Source organism: Giraffa tippelskirchi, chromosome 10, assembly GCF_054371585.1.
Source record: "Giraffa tippelskirchi isolate mGirTip1 chromosome 10, T2T-mGirTip1v1.2.pri, whole genome shotgun sequence".
In the NCBI taxonomy this organism is placed as follows: domain Eukaryota; kingdom Metazoa; phylum Chordata; class Mammalia; order Artiodactyla; family Giraffidae; genus Giraffa; species Giraffa tippelskirchi.
The window spans coordinates 160566553-160580543 of NC_137284.1; the positions used below are offsets into that span (position 1 = coordinate 160566553).

General features: G+C 46.5%; 1 protein-coding gene across 42 annotated transcripts in view; it reads left to right on the forward strand.

The window, feature by feature from the left end:
* The window catches only part of UBE3C (ubiquitin protein ligase E3C), a 112435-nt gene that overhangs the window by 50502 nt on the left and 47942 nt on the right, over positions 1-13991 (forward strand). For 41 of the 42 annotated variants that reach the window (XR_014067103.1, XR_014067105.1, XR_014067099.1 and 38 more), the window contains 3 exons: positions 4301-4387; positions 8680-8837; positions 8996-9222. Coding sequence is in view for 34 of the 42 variants with exons in the window: in XM_081535486.1 (XP_081391612.1) it covers positions 4301-4387; positions 8680-8837; positions 8996-9222 (472 nt within the window). In the remaining 8 variants the exon portion in view is untranslated. Of the gene's footprint in view, positions 1-4300; positions 4388-8679; positions 8838-8989; positions 9223-13991 lie in introns of all 42 variants that reach the window. The other variant, XM_081535478.1, reaches the window with a different exon arrangement.

Here is a 13991-nt window from a genome sequence, read left to right on the forward strand (position 1 = left end):
GGCTACGGTTCACGGGGTCGCGAAGAGTCGGACGCGACCGAGCGACTAACACTTGAAGGATCAGAAAGGCTGACGTGACCATTTTCCTCTAGTTTTCTTGTTCATGTATCAAATCATAAGCCATTAGAATTAGTTTTATTATATCATATGCTTAATTTTTCTACCAAAAATTAAAACGAGCCAGCCTGTGTCTTACGTTATTAGTCACTGGTTTAGGCAGTTGTGTGCACTATTTTCTTGTCTGTTTTTTAAACACCACTAATGCGATCATGGACACTCCTTAGCTCTTGATTATAGAATCATATTTTTAATAATGTGAAATAGAATATTATGCAAATGACTTCAGTGGAGAAGAATACAAATTTGTGTTCCATGTATGTTCCAGAAGTAGTCTACACTGTTCATGTTTTTGTAAACAAATTTTTATAGGATTTTAGAACCAATACCGAGAATGTACCTACAGAGAGTAACAGTTTTTTGGGGGGGCTGTGATTTCATGTTTTACTTTTATTATCAGTGATATTTTCAATATAAACGATAGATTTAAGGAGCTGTTTGATTATTGTTATAATTTGTATTGTTACAAAGATCACATAAAATTTGTGAGCTTTTTAACATTTCAGTACACAATGATTTTATTGTCTGTCTTGAACTCATATTTAGATTATAAATGAATTGGCAGCAGTTATCGTTGGAGATATCAAATTAATAAACTAGGCCTGCTTTAGTCAAATTTAGGAATATAATTTATAGTGTGTTTTGAAGCATCTTATAATTTTCTAAACATTTTTGACTGACACTTCACAGGAAATACAAGTAAACTTGGAAAAGCATACACAAAGCCTATTTAAAAGTTTTTTTTTTAAGTTTTCTTGTAAGAAAAGCAAGGGAAGGGATTATCCAAGCAGTTCTGTGAGGTGACAGTGGCGCCTCTGCCGTCTGGCTTTAAGCTGCAGTGCGGGTGGGGGGGCGTCTCCTCAGTCTCCATCTCGAATGGGGACTTGTTGGGGGAAGGGAGCCGTCTGTTCACACGGTTGTGGTTTTGGTGCTGGGATGTTCACAGAGCACAGCTGTGTGTCGAAGCTGATCTTCTGTCCTTAAGTTCCCGGTTTGTCTGTGAAGGAAAGATGTTTTAGCAGGTTGCCTCAAAGTGAAATTCATCTTAGAACTTTTATTATCATTAAAGAAATTGGAGTTTATTTTTAATCTTGCATTATCTCACAGATGAAATTTATGTATGTATTTTCGTATTGATTTTGCCAAAAAGAAAAAATGATCCCTTGAGAAGGAAAACACGAAGATCACATTTGCGCCTGTGGCTGCAGGACTGGACTGATCCTTGGGTGGCTGACCTGTCCTATTTCTCTTACCTGTGACGCCTTTGCACACAGAGGAGGTCTCTGAGAACGCCTTGCTGTCATGAGCTTTACTGCCTGTGTGTGAGCAGGAGTCTTCCACTGTGTTCTCTTTAATAACTTAAATAGTCCTTGCAGACAACCGCTCTGAATTGATGTCCTGCATTGGAAATGTTGCCCTTTACTAATTAACTGACAGTGTTGTCTCGGCTAGATAAGGCTTAATGGGGAGCTTTACCTGTATCCCAGTGTATGTAAAGCATAGTTACTTCCTCGCCTTTTAGCAGTCAAGTCCCAAATAACATTAAATGATAGAAAAAGGGATAATAATCTGTGTTGTTATTGCCTATTGAATGATTTAGAAACGGTTTCAGAATGTTGACTTGAAGTATAACTTTTGAAATGCATATGTGTATTCATGTGGAAAGATGTTAATTACAAGCTTGGGTGAAAGGCTGTGTTAGAGGAGAGTGTGCTGGGAGAACCCACTTCTGTTACTTCTGTCCGGTGTGTCTGGGCGATTTACTCCAAGATAGTAACTCGGATTACTTCTGGGAAGATGGGTGAAATGCTGCGGGAGACCTTGTCTCTTGTATGCTGCTGTTAAGAAAACAGAATAGAGGACATGCCTTCTTGCAGTAGGCATTCCCCGGATCTCTGAGGAGCTAAGTGTCAGGATTTATACTAACACCGAGACATCACACCAGGGAAGTTACACTGGGTAGTGTGTTCTTTCACAGAGGCCTGCGTCTCTCAACTGACGACGAGGAAGGCGAGCAGAACCTCCCTGGATCCTTGTGTGTTGAAAGTGCGTGGTTTTCACAGCTTTGTTCCTGTTGTTTTTCATGGTTTGTTCAACTGGTCTCCTGTTGTGGTCTTTCCCTTTTTCATTATTCCAATAATTCTTGTTTTTTAATTTCTCAACTGAATGAAGTAGGGTAGTGCCGATACCATTTGTAAGTGTGTACTCAGGACAGGTGTAACTCACCTTTGCAGACTCATCCTATTTCTCAGCTGGAAAAGACCTTAGCCTTGGCATGGTGGGACCCCCTCCTTCTCTGATGAGAGCACTGCTCTGGGCCGCATGGCACGGGAAGACTGGTCGGGCTGAGTGACCTGATAGAGTCTTTCCAGCCCGAGACGCGCGATTCTAGGCAGATGTCACATAATCTCTCACGCTTTCAGTGTTTTTTAAATGGTTATCTTTTCTTTTTTCTTTAGATGTGCTTCTTTTTGGCAGCACTGGGTCTTCGCTGCTGTGAGAGGGCTTTCTCTCTCGTTGTGAATCTTCGTTGTGGTTCCCGGGCTGCTCACTCTGGTGGCTTCTCTTGTCGCAGAGCACGGGCTCTAGGCCTGCAGGCTCAGGACTTGGGGCCCTCGGGCTTTGTTATGGGATCTTCCCGGAGCAGGGATCGAACCCGCGTCCCCAGCGCTGGCGGTGGTCCACTGGACCACCAGGGAAGCTCAGTGATTGTGCTTCTGATGTCGTTTGGACATCACAGAACACACCACGCTAAGACGGGATTGGATATTTAAAAACTGACGCTGTATAACCCCTCTTGTATACTTAGAAAATGCTAGTGCTGAGGAATATACCTGACGTTTTTGATTGAATGCAGGAAAATAACCAACTTGAGACTTATCTAAACTCCCTTTGGGCATTTAAATTAATACACTTTTGGCAAAGTTTGGTCTGTTAAAAACACTTTTTATTATACTCAGAACAATATTTACAGCAACTGGTAAGTAACTCGGTAGAGAATTGTGGACAGTCATTACATGGTGCTTTTATTTGGATCATCCCGTTCCTGTCAGTGGCTGGCCTGAGGAGACCCAGGGCTGGTGGCCTCGCAGTTGAGGAGACAGGACAGCCTGTGCTGGTTCCTCAGGAGCCTTGGGGCTGCTGCTTGCTCCGTCACAAGTTCGCTTGACAACTTAGGTCCGACACCATCTCAGAGGTCTTTTCCACCCGGAAAATACAGTGATTCCCTGTTAGATTCAGCATCACACAAAAAGTGTATAAGACTAGATGGTACTTAGGTTTTCAAAGCACGGAGTTCTGCTCTCACACTCTCTTCCTCCTTAGGTTTCGGTGCCAGGCTCATTCCTGTGTGTGCGCTCTCCAGCCCCACCGTTAAGCTTTGTCCTCTTTAGTTACACTCCCTGAGCCACCTCTGTCTCTGTCCTTCGACGTCACGGTTCTTCTGAGATGGTTCTAAAGGCAGACACTCGCCTTTCTTAAAACCATGTTTCCCTACTGTCTGAAGCCTTTTCTTAGTGTAATCAGTCTCTTAAGTTTGAAATTTAATTTCTGAGTCCTGCTCATCTAAAAATGTGACTAGAAATTAAATACTATTACAAAAATCCAGTATACTAAGTAAAGCTAATTTAAAATTAAACTTCGTTACCCACAAAGCTCCTTAGTCTTCTGATATTATACAGGAGGGGTTTTTAAAGCCTTTAAAATGTATTTTTAGATTTAAAGTTAATTTTGACGTGTTAGCATTAAAAACCACATTTACACATTTTTGTGTGTTTGTTTTAAAGGTAGGGCATTAAAATCAGTTGGTAAATGTTAAGCATTGTAATGTGTATTTAGTAATGTCAGTGATAGATAGTATTGTAATGTGTTACTGTACTGTGATATGTGTGAGAGGCAGCACTCTCCGGTGTGTGTCTGAAGGGCGGGCCCAGCTCTCTCTGGGGTCGGTCTCACGGACGCGGCGCGGGGCCGCCTCGCTCCGCAGCAGTGATGCCGGGCCCCAGCGGCTGCAGCGCCCGAGGTGCTGCCAGCCGTGCCCCCCCGAGCAGCCCACCCTGGGAGGGGTCGGCGCAGGGATTGTCTCAGTTGCACGTTATCTTCCGTTCGTCACTTTTCTGTTTTTGAAGAAATACATTGAATGACAATTTGCTAACTCTCACTTATTTTCCCCATTCCTTTTTAGGCTTCTCTACAGTTTAGCCTTCAACGCCAGGTTTCTGAGACACCTCTGGTTTCTCATATCTTCTATGACGACGCCGATGATCACAGGGTAGGTGTTACACAGACTGACGCATTGAGCTTAAGGACGTGACGCATGGCCACCAAATGAGAAGCCCTGTAAGGAGGCGTGTGAAGCGCCACTCATACCAAGCTTATTTCATTAGAAAAGTCTGCATGGTCTCGGGTTCACAGAATGAAAAAAATTAATGCCTAATTTTATACCTATCTGTGTATATTATTAAGTGTATGGCTTTATCTGAGGGTAAATTCGTTTTAAAAATCGTAAGTCGTGACTTCCCTGGGGTCTGGCGGTCAAGACTGAGCTTCCGCTGTGGGCGGTGCAGGTGGGATCCCTGGTCAGGGAACGAAGCCCCTGATGCTGCACGGTGTGGTCCCAAAACAGACCCGAGGCGGTTTTTGGAAACCAGAAACTTGACATTTCTTTGCTCCATATGTCTTTCCTGTGCTTTTGATAGTGAAGATACAGATACAGCCAGTCTACCACCATTCCAAACATTAAAACATATAAAATATTGTAAAAATTGGTTTCTAAACCTGTTGAAATAATTTGATTTTTTATATGAAGCCTTGTGTAACTTGCAGGCTAAAATCTTTAAAATACGTGTTTATTGAATGTGTGTAATATGTCAGGAATTCACTCGATACTCAGAACCCTTCATGGTAAGCGGATGGAGGCCGTGGCCATGCCGAGTTTCTGTCAGGGCTCCGTCCTCTGTGGGGCAGCGTGAGAACAAGTGTGAGCTCGGTTCTCGGAGACTCGGCTTCCCACACACGCTTGCCTGCAGTGGTCCCTGCCGGAGGTCCCGCCTGCACCATGCAGCCTGCAGCCGCCAGCCAGCCTCCCGCAGCCACAGGACAGGCCCCTGGAAGGAGGGCACACGAGACCGGAAGCCGTGTTGGCGTGCGGGGCGGCCGGCGTCTGGCTCTGTGCCGCCTGCTGTCCTCCCCCTTTGCTCTGTGACCGTGGCCTGCGCCGCCCTCGGGGTTGGAGCTCGTCGGTGTGCAGGGGGAAGAGCGCCGGTGCATGGCCCCCGCCAGCCCTGGGCCAGGACAGCCTCAGAGAGGGAATGGCAGGCGCGCGTAGCACAGGCCGAGTTGCTTTCGTGTGGTTGTGACGCGTCTTTGTGAGTGGGGGGTTATGAGGGACTGCGCTGCGGCTGATGAACCTCGGAGTGCTGAGGTCCTGGGCCTCACAGCAGCGTGCGCAGCAGCAGCAGAGGCGTGGGAGAAGTGGCTGCCAGTCCAGAACGGATCTTCTATATCCGTTCATTTTCAAGTGAACGCGAGAGGTTTCTGGTTCTTTGTGTGTGTGTTTCAGCCGCTGGTGGCTGTGCCCACCTTGGCGTTGGTGAGCGACAGGTTTGTTAGGCAAGAGAGCCCGGGGATCACTGGGGCAGGAGGCGCTCATCGCCCTGCAGCTGTCTTCGCTTAGCAACAGCTGTCCCTCCCAGCCCTGACTGCTGACGGCCTGTTTGTTCCTGGCGCTGGTCTCCCAGGGGGAAGGGAGCCACGGTGTGTGCGAGTATGGTCGTCACGGCAGTGCTGAGTGCCTGAAATTATTAGCATTATAAATCAGTGAAGTTACATGCATTTTTAAAAATTCACTACTTCTTAGCCCATTTGAGAATGTTTCTTTTTACTCATTTGATTTATTCAAGTCCCACAAGAAACTTACAGTGGATTTTAACACCTTCCTAGTGTGTGTCTCATCATGTTTAATATCAGAATAAGTGAAGGTGAAGTGCCTGACTCCCCTGAAAACAGCACGAAGGGCATTTTGAAAGTAGCTTGGCAGCAGGGCTTACGCAGCTGGGACTCCTGAGCTCTGGCGAGTGCGAGGCTGTCGGGAGCGTGTCCAGGCGGGGGCTCCCGGTCCCTGCCTCCCTGGTCTCGGGGCGCAGCGGCTCCTCGGTGACTGGGCTGCAGGTGAAGCTGAGGGGCCAGAACCTGGCCTGTCACAGGCCTGTGCGGCAAGGCTGGCCTGCCTCATCGTTTCTTTAACTCAGCGGGGACTGTTTCGATTACATCCTGCCCATGTCTTTTCACATTGACTGCAATGGATAGTAGTCCTCTGAAAGCTTTTCAAGACAAGAATGCATTCTCTGAAAGCTTCTAGAAAAGTTGAGAAGCTCCACCAGTTCAGAGGGCGAGGGCAGTTGCCAAAGAGTTTCCCCTGTGGAGACCCTTGTTCTGGGGGGGTGTGCAGAAGGGAGGGCTTGTCTGACGTCTGGTTGATGCTACTGGTCCAGCCAGCTCTCCGAGTCACGAGGCAGTGTCTTTTCCTTTCATTGTAGTAAATTACGGACTTTTTATTTGCACAAGGAGATCAAACCAGTCAATCCTAGAAAAAGTCGACCCTGCATATTCATTGGAAGAACGGATGCTAAAGCTGAAGCTCCAATTCTTTGGCCACCTGATGCAAAGAGCCAACTCATTGTGATAGACCCTAATACTGGGGACATTTGAGGGCAGGAGCAGAAGGGGACGACAGAGGATGAGATGGTTGGATGGCATCCCTGACTCAATGGACATGAGTTTGCCAAGCTCCAGGAGATAGTGAAGGACAGGGAAGCCTGGTGCGCTGCAGTCCATGGGGTTGAAAAGAGTCGGACACGACTGAGCGGCTGAACAGCAACAAGTCTGAGATGGGCTTGTCTTCAGAGAAATATTTGAGTCAGTGTTAATGGCAAAAAGAAGGATCAGCAGAGAGTTGAGAGACAATATTCATGTCCATCCTGGTTGGTTAAGACTGCAGGCACATAACTGAGCCTTCTTGCCAGTCACCTTTCTGTTGTTCAGATGAACTGGCCTCATGGGGGGTAAGGAGAGCATGTGCACTAATGTCAGATGCTTGCCCCCACCCTGCTTTTGGGAAGCAGCGGAAGAGTTTTGTGCACCCTGGCACATACGCACGTGGCTGGCGATGAGGAGGATTTCAAGTGCCAGTGTTGTCAGCAGGGGCACAGCTAAGCAGTTTGATCACGCGTTCAGACTCAGGAAATACTCTCTCCACGTGGCAGCTGGTCAGCCTGACCTGTCCCATGTCCCCTCAGTATTGTTTGTCAGCATTTACAGTTTTTGTGCTTCTGCAGTTAGTGACGAGGGAGCTAAAAGATACAAACCATTAGCGTTACTCACTCAGCAGAACGAGCGGCGTTACACCTTTTTTCTCCTAGTGTGCAGATGGTGCAGGACTGGGCGCGGCGGGGCGCCCCGGCGGCGGGGGCCTCGCTCTGGGTGCACAGCCTCCCTCTCCTGCCCCGTGCGGCTGAGGAGGGAGCTTGTGCCCGCCCCTCTGTGCCCCTCTGTGTGTGTGCTCGTGCTGCACTGCTCTCGTGGGCACTGCGCCCCTCGGTGGCATGCTCTGTGCTGAATGCGGCTGTGTGTCTGGGCTGTGTTTCTGCCCAGCCAGCCCCCTGTGTGAGCGCCGGTGCTGGCCTGCTGGCCCCTGAGCGGTGCTGCTGGACACCTGGCGCCCGGGTGGCGCCTCCGCAGCCTCAGCTCTGGCCCTGCTGCCCGGGGGACGGTGGCAGCGCCGGCGGTGGGCCAGCCCCTGGAGAGCCGCGCCTCGCCTCCTTAGATGAGAGTGGCTGCTTGGCATTGAGGACCGAGGGGAGGTGGGATGGGGCAGGTGAGAGCCAGCTGGCCTGCAGGCTGCTGGCCCAGGACTGACTGGGTGTGCGCTGGAGACCAGGGAAGCTATGTGAGCCAGTGTTCGGTGGGGCAAGTAGGGTGAGCTCCCCAGCTCTTGGGAGGGAAGGGGGCCCGCCCACCTAGACCTGCTCCCCAGCCCCCGGGTCTCCTAAACGGGGAGCGCAGTTGCGGGTCTGGTGAGTGGAGGCGCGGCTCAGAACTGATGGGGTGATGGTCTGCAGCTGCGTCTCTGGGTTCAGTAGTGAACTGCCTCCAGGGTTCCTCAGTCTAAGTGCCTGGACAGACCTTTCCTGAGATCAGAACCATCTGCCTTTGTAGAGGGGACAGGGTTCGGCATAAGAAGCAGAGTATGTGTCCTGAGGAGTGCTGCCGCAGACCCTGACTGCCCTTCCAGGGACTCCTGGGGCCTCGGCTCACTGTCAAACAAGTAGCTTTATCTGGTGGAGAATCGCAGCAAGGACGTTAATAAAGAGTGATGGCTTGCTGTCCTGTTCTTTAATTTACGTTATTTATTAACCTGTGCTGTTAGAGTGACTTTGCCTCCCCTCTAGGTCTTTGAATTGCTGATGTAAAATGTTATTTTCCCTGATTATATTTGTCTGATGCTGTGTCTTAACTTGTTCCCAAACTCAGCCTTGTGTTTTTCCTCCTTTCTCCCAATTCGAGGTCTGCGGTGCCGCTGCTTCAGGTGATGTCGAGGGGCTCGCCTATGTCTGTTGAAGACTCGGGCAGAGTCATCCCCCCCTTCTACCTGTTCAGCTCCCTGTTCAGTCACTCGCTGGTCTCCATACACGATAATGAATTCTTCGGGGACCCCGTAGAAGGTGGGACTTTAAGCAATCCCTTTGTTGCTAACCTCATGCTGTGTGCATTTTCATAGATGATAGAGAAGCTTTAAGCCTTTTAAGTCTTTTGAGTGTGTAAGAAATGGGAGGGGGAGCCCAAATATAATAGAAAATTGAATTCTGTTTTTCAATTGTAGGTCAAAGACAATCGTCAATGATGCCTTTTACTTTAGAAGAGCTGGTGGTGTTGTCTCGCTGCCTTCGCGACGCGTGCTTAGGGATCATCAAACTGGCATATCCAGAAACAAAGCCAGAAGTCCGAGAAGAATACATCACCGCCTTTCAAAGCGTTGGAGTAACTACCAGTTCTGAAATGCAGCAGTGCATACAGATGGAGCAGAAACGATGGATTCAGTTATTTAAGGTAATGAGTATATGAGTATTTTTGTTTACTGAGGTCAAATGACGTACAGGATTATTTTTTTTGGATGACTCATTTTAGAAGACTAGAGATACAGGTTTGTTTCTGGCTTGATTGTTAATTTGCAAAGCTTGTAAGAAAAGTCTTTTTCATTTTATATTTGCCTCCTTTTAAAGCCTTGTTTTTACATTGTTAAATATATCTTTTATAACTTGCCCCAAGTACTTTCAGTGACAAGGTGATGTATAATTAAAATTTTTTTTTATTTTTCACTAAAAGATCTCTTAGGAGTTTTATTTATTTAATCTTAAGAAATTGATTAACAAAGGTAGAATAAGATCATTAACTTAATGCAAGTTGAATATAAATTATTTTAAAATACCTTCATTTTTAACCGTGCAGAAAGAGAAGTTATGAGTTACTGGGGCTGAAATGTTGGCAGGAAACCACCACCACTGAGAGAACACAGCTTCTGGGGTAGAAAAAAAGGAAAGAAAAAGGGTGCTTGACTTCCCATGAAATTTCTGCAGCAAACACATCTCGTCAGCTAAAATCGCTCATTAAAGAAGTGAGAGCAGAAGAAATGCATTTTCCAAATTGAATGCTAGATTTACAGTCCGTTTAGTACCAGCGACCTCTCGCACACTAATGTTCAGTTGGAGTCATCAGCTGTCCCTTCAGGTCTTTTATCACTGCTTTTGTCAAGCTATCTATTTAATTGAAAGAAGTTAATTGAATGAAAATGATCAACTAAGCTTGTATTAATATTGCTAATGGAACTTTCTTCTTGGCCATGTTTGGAGAAAGATGTCAAGCTAGACTTTAGGAAAGGCCCATTAATGCTTGCACTTAACCTGATGGGCTAATTAAGGACTGCTTATTCATCCTTCGAGCCCACGATGGGCTCTCTGCAGCCCGTTCTGCCTGGTTTTACAACACATTTCACTTCTGAGCACAAGCATTAGTAGCAGTGAGAGTAACTGATAATGTTTTGATTGCACTGAATACAGTACTAATGCATCATTGAATTTATAATATGTGCGGATTGATGTAATATATATTTGCACAATTTATTTTAATTACCTGTCTCTATATTCCTAAGTAAACTTTTAAGGTCACATGTTGAGCCCTTAATATATCCTTGCTTAAAGACTAACATTTTTGCATCTTTTCTGAGTTAAAAATAAGCTGTGTCACTAATTTAAAACTTGTAATTCTTGTGTAAGCTTTTCCTGGATGTGGCTGTTAATGGTAGCATATGTTTTTCTTTTAAAGATCTAATTAAACTCTGGGATCTTTGTTAGTAAAACTTCCCATTATGCATGTTATCAGGTTTTGTGTACAATATCAGATAATTTCATTATTTTATAGCACCTATTCACAGTTTCGTAATTCTCATATACCAGGCTTATCTTTAGCACCCAGAACCTTTTGAATTTAATTATGCTGTATTAAGATGCTTTTCCCCCGTCCTGCTTTATTTTGCATAAGCATTAAGTGAAAATTGTGTAGTGAATTTGTTCTTAGGCCTCAAAATGACTCATTACTACTTTATGAAGGATTGCGGGGGTTTTTGTTTGTTTTAAAAATGAGCGTGAACGTTCACCTTTTCTGAAACAGGATTGTCTTTAGGTTTCAAATTGAGTTATGAAGATCTGAATTTAGAGCAGACTTGCTTGAAGACAAGTTTTTGAATAAGATTCCTCTTCTTTGTAAAGACTTTGTTGTTGTTCTGCCTGCTGTTGAGCTAAGCCCACCTCCCCACCCCCTGCAAAAAAAGAAAAAAATCAAGGCACAGTCTTTGAACAGATTCAGCTGATATTAGTTATTTTCTTTTAAGAAAAAATTATCTTTAATATATATATAGTATCTTTAATATATAATAAATGGCATGTGCCTCGGTGTCTGCTGTCTCAGTCCCCCCGAGCGGTAGTTCTGTGAGGAGGGCGCCGCAGGTGTCCCCGTGTTACCTGTGGGGACACACAGCCCGTGGCTGCGGAGCTGCCTGTGGTCAGCCGCTCCCCCCACCGGCCCCTGGGAGGCATGAGGGCAAAGGTTCGTGTCTGCTGTGCACTTCAGTGTCGCGTTTTAGGCGAGGACTCTTCCAAAGAGGGCGGAGTAGCGTTTTAGGCGAGGACTCTTCCAAAGAGGGCGGTAGCGTTTTAGGCGAGGACTCTTCCAAAGAGGGCGGTAGCGTTTTAGGCGAGGACTCTTCCAAAGAGGGCGGAGTAGCGTTTTAGGCGAGGACTTCAAGGGGTAGAATCTTCCAAAGAAGGCGGTAGCGTTTTAGGCGAGGACTCTTCCAAAGAGGGCGGTAGCGTTTTAGGCGAGGACTCTTCCAAAGAGGGCGGAGTAGCGTTTTAGGCGAGGACTTCAAGGGGTAGAATCTTCCAAAGAGGGCGGTAGCGTTTTAGGCGAGGACTCTTCCAAAGAGGGCGGTAGCGTTTTAGGCGAGGACTCTTCCAAAGAGGGCGGTAGCGTTTTAGGCGAGGAATCTTCCAAAGAGGGCGGTAGCGTTTTAGGCGAGGAATCTTCCAAAGAAGGCGGTAGCGTTTTAGGCGAGGACTCTTCCAAAGAGGGCGGTAGCGTTTTAGGCGAGGACTCTTCCAAAGAGGGCGGTAGCGTTTTAGGCGAGGACTTCAAGGGGTAGAATCTACCAAAGAAGGCGGTAGCGTTTTAGGCGAGGACTTCAAGGGGTAGAATCTTACAAAGAAGGCGGTAGCGTTTTAGGCGAGGACTTCAAGGGGTAGAATCTTCCAAAGAGGGCGGTAGCGTTTTAGGCGAGGACTTCAAGGGGTAGAATCTACCAAAGAAGGCGGTAGCGTTTTAGGCGAGGACTTCAAGGGGTAGAATCTTCCAAAGAGGGCGGTAGCGTTTTAGGCGAGGACTTCAAGGGGTAGAATCTACCAAAGAAGGCGGTAGCGTTTTAGGCGAGGACTTCAAGGGGTAGAATCTTACAAAGAAGGCGGAGTAGCGTTTTAGGCGAGGACTTCAAGGGGTAGAATCTTCCAAAGAAGGCGGTAGCATTTTGCAGTGATTGCCTGCATTCTGCTGATTTTGACAGAGCTGCGCGTGAGGAGACCTGGCTTCTCCAGCCACCAGCCATTTTCATTTTTTAGCTCCTGATGGCCCTCCCAGACCAGTTTCCGAGAGGGGCTCTGGGGGCTGGTCACAGAACAGACTTCTGAGTGGATGGAGTGATCCTTCTTGGTCACTGTAGGAACTGAGGGCAGTTCTGAGCCCCGCACTGACACTGCTAAAGCAGTTTGTACATTTATCAGATTGATCAGCTCCTCTCCGAGTGTCATTCACAGCTGTGACTGTGTGAGCCCCGGGAGGCGGCAGGGACTCCTGTGTGATGTGCCTTTGTGAGCAGCTGCCAGGCTGCGCCGGTGTCACCCCGGGGGGAAGGTGTGCGGGGCCCTGCGGGCTTACTGCGCTCATCTGTGCGCGGAGGGGCTGGAAGAGGAGGCGCTTTCTCCTACCTGGTGGTAGATTTGGATTTTTCAGTGTCAAAAAGACTCTTTAAAAAGTAAAAACAGAACCCACAGCAGTGCCCTCGCTGTGATTGAACCATGTGCCACCAGTAACCATCAGTGTTGACCAGGGAGGCGGATCCAGGCTTCCTCTCAAGTGGCCGAGCTGCCTGCCTCGTCTTTCTCTGTCTTTGAAAGGTGTTTTTTGGCTTTGGTTTTGCCTACTCAATAAAGTGGACACCTTAAGAAGTAATTCTGTAGTGTTTTAAACATACTGGAGAATACTAATAACTAACGGCTCTACAAAACTAGGTTAGCCATTGACAGCAGGAACCCATACCAGATACTTAATGACTTTCTATAGGCTGGGGTGTCATTGCTGTCAGTTATTTTAAACACCCACGGTGTTTGTCCCAGGAACCCTGGCTCTGTGCTGTGTTGGGGAACCATAAATGAAATCGGACAGAGGCCCTGTTCTTTGAGCATCACTACATAAGAAAAGAAACTCAGCAGCAAAGCTGAGAGCATTCAGGACAGACACAGAACTGCTGAAGTCATTCTGAGCTGAGGGTTACAAGGGAAGATCATTCTGGCCTTCTGTGAGAGAGTAATCGTAGAGCTGGTACTTAACTGATTTTTCTCGAATTTCGTTTTTACATATTCTTCATGAGGAAATCAAAATCTAAAAAACTATTATATATTAATCACATCACACATTTACCACAGTTAGGTACCCATAAATTATGTGCCTTGTCCTATGCTTTGTTTTAAAGTTTTAAGATAATTACCTAAGATATTTTTATTTTGCCTACTACATTTAAGATCAAAAGATTATTACAGGTACCTTTCCAATTTTCGACTATATATGCTTTTCTTTGGTTGCACTAATAAAGCTAAATATCAGTGATCTCCACTCAGAAATGTCATAGTTGAGCATTCATAGCTTTAAGTCCTCATCAGATATATTATTTATATGTGTAAATTTCTTATATGATGTAAAATATGTAATGCTTAAGACTATTTCCCTAAAGTCATTAGTCAAGATTTTCTTGCGATCTTGATAGCCAGTGGATTTTCAAACTTACAGTAATCTTGTGAAACAGTGCCTGTTCATTTGAAACCTTGAGCTTGGACAGTTGTCAAGTGTGACTTTGATGAGACATCTGTGTGTTTCTAGCCGGTTGTCTGCTTGGTCTTTTAATGCTGGGTTTAAGGGAAACGTGCTCGTAGGAGTCGCTGTTTGGTTCTCAGCTGTGCGGCCGCCTGAATCCCCGCTCCCTGATGAGGGAGTGAAGG